The sequence below is a fragment of the Nuphar pumila genome, chromosome 14, assembly GCF_984573655.1.
Source record: "Nuphar pumila chromosome 14, dmNupPumi1.hap1.1, whole genome shotgun sequence".
NCBI lineage: Eukaryota > Viridiplantae > Streptophyta > Magnoliopsida > Nymphaeales > Nymphaeaceae > Nuphar > Nuphar pumila.
Genome location: NC_143262.1, coordinates 68566451 through 68571272, shown reverse-complemented (window position 1 = coordinate 68571272; position 4822 = coordinate 68566451). Strand labels below are relative to the sequence as shown.

General features: G+C 38.0%; 1 protein-coding gene across 1 annotated transcript; it reads left to right on the top strand.

Annotated features, from left to right (window-relative positions):
* Nucleotides 1-764: 764 nt before the first annotated feature.
* On the top strand, nt 765-4368 carry LOC149816916 (copper transport protein ATX1-like). The gene is made up of 3 exons (XM_089987767.1): nt 765-846; nt 2901-2976; nt 4062-4368. Exons 1-3 carry the CDS (start codon nt 838-840, stop codon nt 4214-4216), a joined length of 240 nt encoding a protein of 79 aa, XP_089843893.1. The 5' UTR covers nt 765-837; the 3' UTR covers nt 4217-4368.
* Nucleotides 4369-4822: the final 454 nt, after the last annotated feature.

Here is a 4822-nt window from a genome sequence, read left to right as displayed (position 1 = left end):
TCCATTTGCAAAATTCAGCTCCATCATCACGAATTCTGGAATCAGAGTCCTGAAAACTTTGTTGACACCGTTGAGAATTCACTTGAATCTTCTCGTGAGAACAGACTTCGGAGAGAAAAAGACCTCTCATTGATCCGTGGACACCATTTCTTCATGTCTGTTTTTTTCAAGAAAATAACCATTTTCGGAGTCAATAAGATAGTTGAATGGTTAGCGCGTACTGTCATAATCTAGGGTTCTTGGTTTCGAATACCATGGGAGTCTATCCCAGCTTGCCAAAAAAGAAAATCATTTTAATATAAAAACTAGAAATTTTCTCGCGAAACAAATGAATCTTTACGTACCAGGTTTAAACTAGGTTGAAAACTTGGTGTTGAAAACCTGGTTTTGGGTATCAAACCAGTTTTTGCAACCTGTTTGGTGGTTGTTTGGATGCCACTAAACCAGGTCAACCGGATTTGGGGGCAACATGATACTATCTGAGTTGCTGGTCCAACAGGTTTTGAGTCAGCTCCACCACGCTTAAGTGATCTCCACTTCACCAGGTTGGTAAATGTCCCACAGGCTTTTAGCCAGCTCCTCCACGCTTGAGTGATCTCCACTTCACTTCACCAGGTTGGTAAACGAGCTTGGCCCACCCCTCAAGACGACTCGACGCCCTCCAAGACGTTGCCTCAAAGTCAAATGTATTTTTGTTAGGTTGGGATCGACCCAATTTTCCCATAATGCCCCTATCGGCCTATATATAGGGGATGAAACTCTCTCTCTCTCTTCTCCGGATGTGCGGAAGAGTTCTTGCTTTGTTGGTCTCTTCGCAGCCTTCTTTTTCCTCTTGCCATGGCTCAGGTATCTCAATTACCCAAATTTGGTTTTTACATGAAACCAGATTTTCTCATAATCTCTTTCTTCTTTTAAGGCTGCAAAATTCAAATTCTTATGGTTTTGCTCCTTTTCTTGTTGCTGGTATCGGTTTGTAGCTGATATTTTGAACTCACCTTCTCAGTTTTTTCTCTTTTTTCTTTATTGATGTTTGAGGAATCATGGTTCATTCATGTTATTGTGGTTTAATTGCTTTACTTTGCAATTTAGTCTTACCCATCTTGCCCACCTCTTCTGTTTTGGTATGCTTGAGGAGTTATATGGCCCGTTTCTTGTATTGGAGTTGCTCGTTTTTGGTTTCTTAAGGAGTCATATTTCTTGTTTCATTTTAAGGGTTTTCTTGTTCCTCGTTTCTTTGCTGATGACTTATGACTTTTTCCTGAATGGATTTGTGCTTGGTTTTGCTGTACCAGCCCTAATGCAACAATTACCATTAGACACCAACGGGGGGGCTCCGTTTGTCTGGTAGGAGCAACTAGTGCACGTCACCTTGTGTTGGGACGTTGCAGGTTCAAAACCCAATGGTATAGCTGTATAACTGGTAGGGGTCTACCAAACCCCAGCTTGCCTTTCAAAAAAAAATTACCATTAGAACTATGTGCTTATACATGCTTGGGTGGAATGAGAGGGTTGGATGACCTCCTGGGTTGCTCTTGGCATGATTCCTGTTGCACTGTGTGCTACAATCTTAATCTTTTAAAGCATGAAGTATGTTGGCATTTTGGATTGTAAACATGGTTAGAAGTACCAGTTCAAATGGCATGAGATAGTTTTTATAGTGAAAATGCAGTGATGATGATTTAGTCAGGAGTGTCTTTCTGTTATTTCATTGTGGTTGTGATGATGATCATATGTAGCAAATATGTAATTTATATGTAAATTCAAAATGTATTCTTACTTATTAGACTGATTAGTTTTCAAGGTTGCTAGTACTGTTCCATTTTTTCTCTTGTAGTTCACTGGTCCATCAACTCCTTAATTCCACCAGTGCACTATACCGTATGCTCGTTTATTTGTATCTGTATCTTGTCATTTCCGTTGAGGAGTGATTACAAAACTTGAAACCATGTTGTGTGGGTGATCTCTTATTCTCATCTGAAAAAATAAGGTTTGATTTTTGGCAGGATGGCTGCTATCTGAAATGCTTTTGTAACTTGGTATATTAAACTGTCAACCTGTGTGATTGAGTTCTACTAGGTTTGTGTCAATCAGCTGCCATCTTATGATATGTTTTTATCTTGCATGTTCCACCATTGTTTGTCTTAAACCGGGCGAACTTTGAAATAAAAGCTGCATTTAAAAGACAATTTTTTTTCTTTTTTAGACTTTCATAATCTAGTTAGACAGTTAAACTCTTAGACATCATAAGTGGACCTTTTCGTTCATTTGTAATGAAATCCCTACTGGAGCATAGCATTTATGCTTATATTGTATTTATCCGGTATGATGGATTTGTTATTTTTGGTCATGTGGGCTAGAACATTACCTATCTTCATATCCAATTAGTGATAGTTTGCCTCATAATTAAGTCGCATCACTTGATTTGGTGTCCCACCTTAATTCCAAGTTTCTTCTGAGAACTAAGAGTTTTAATATCATGTCTTACAAGTATGAAGGTTTTTAAGATTCAATTAAATTGGCTTATAATATAACCTACATTTAAAACTCCTACCATTTATATTGAGTTTCTGCTAAGTTGTTATAGCTATTATCATCTGAAAATCCAAAATAAAAATAAAAATAAAAATCTGGTTCTCTGATAAATTTCAGAAACTTTATCGATCTCAAGCATGTAAGACCAGGCATAAATTTTCAGAAACTCTGCAGTGGTGCACAATGGCTAGATTAAGATATTGGGGATTCATTTTTACTACATAAAAAGCATCTTGATTTTCAAGTGATAGAGATAGATCATATCACTGTAGTATCAGTGTGTTCTAGAGATATATGGAAATTTTAACTTCAAACTCACCCAATGAATATCTTAATGCTCTGATGGTCTATTTCTGTTGACTGTGCAGACAGTTGTTCTCAAGGTTGGCATGACTTGTGAGGGCTGTGTTGGAGCTGTGAAGAGGGTACTGAACAAAATGGAAGGTATGACTGACATGTTTCTTGTGCTGAACCTGCTGTAGAGTATGCTGCAAGGCTTAGTGTCTGATATTATTAAATGAATGATTTTGGGCCTGTTGCAGTGTAATCATGTTATAAATGCAGTAATCACCTTATCATAAAGCGTCATGGTAATTTTTACAGGTCTTTTTTGAAGTTTGTGTACACCTCCTAGTTTATTAGATGATAGGAACTTCCCCTTCTGTTTTTCTTTTGACCCCAGACAATCTTTGCCAAGTATGACAACCTTCTGCTTGGACCACCCATCAAGTTCAAACACTGAAAAAAGGTGACAACCCAACTTAACATATATCCCCAAGACTAAGCACTTGGATGAATTCACAGCCAATAAGAATTTCACTTGGTCTGTGTTGAGCGAATGAGCAGTCCTAGTTAATGGAGAACCCCAGACATTAAATTGCAAAATTTTGTTACTAACATTCCCTGTTGGTGAATGGTGATAGCTTCATAAGTGTTAATACAAATTCATTCACTTGATGGTTGATACAAGTTTTATTCTAAAATAGCTATGAATGGATGTTGTTCAATCATCAAAGGCTACTTTACATGGACTGGTTCTTTGGTTGACTCTAATTTATGATAAGTCATCTAAGTTGTCTTCTAGACACCTCAATGATTAGTTGCTCTTTTTCTTGTGTTTTTTCTGCTCTATGGTTCCTAAATATGGTTCCAGTAAAACATGGTTGGCAACTGTCTGGCATAACCAAAGAAAGAAGCTAGAACCAAGTGTGCCTTTAAGGCTATGTTCGGGAGCCATAGTTGAGAGCGGTGATGGGTGATTCATGAAATTCCCATCTCCATCGGTTGGGAACACCGTTTTGGGAGGGGAGATGTAGTTGATAGCTGCATTGGGATGGGAGATCACATTAAAAAAAGAGCAGATTTCAACAACGTCCTTGCAAGGATGTTGTTGCCAAATCCACCAATTTGGTAACTCCTTCCAACAAAGTCTCCCAAACAAAGCCTGACTGCATAGTCAATCAGGAAGGAGTTTGCTACTGTTGTATAGTAATTGTTCTCACTGTTTGCTACTGCATTTGCTGTCTCAGGTGTTGAGTCATATGATGTGGATTTGAAGGAACAGAAAGTGACTGTGAGAGGCAACGTGCAGCCGGATGCTGTGCTGCAGACCGTCTCAAAAACTGGCAAGAAGACATCCTTCTGGGAAGAAGGTGATAAAGTTCAAGGAGGAGTCTCTTCCTGAATTCAGTATAAGAGTGATTACATGCTTATCTGTATGAACTATCAATGAACGGTCTTATGTGGTTACTATGATGGGCGTTGCCAATTTATCGTGTATCTAATGATCTACATAAGAAAACACAGTACTTATGATATAAATTGGGTTGAAGCTGAGATTTTGACCTTCGTTAATCACTGAGATTGATAAGATCTGGCTGTGGCTTAACTCAGACTCAAAAAATGACAATACTTTTCTCTCCAAGTGTTTGTGCTTATTAGTGGTTGAAGTATTAGCATGTTCATCCCGCTCAGTTTGTGCCTTCACTTGCCTATTTGTTCATGACCATGTTTTCAAAGAGAAAAGTGTTGGATCATTTTTCGGATCACTCAGTTTCACAATCGTCATCATGATATAAAACACGATAGAATACAGAAAATACAATAGTGTATACAACATGATCAACAGACGATCGAAACAATAACAGGGAGCAAACATGGCATTTTTCGCATCAGACCAAAATCCAGACATGTGCAAATGAACAAATAGATGCAAAGAACATAATAGAAACAACAAAAACATGTTTAAATTATGTAAAAGGCTAAGACATACGAAAGTACTCCCCTTAGA

Coding starts and splice junctions, on each gene's coding strand:
- LOC149816916 (XM_089987767.1), top strand. Junction 2,977..4,061: donor GGTACTGAACAAAATGGAAG/GTATGACTGACA, acceptor TTGCTGTCTCAG/GTGTTGAGTCATATGATGTG.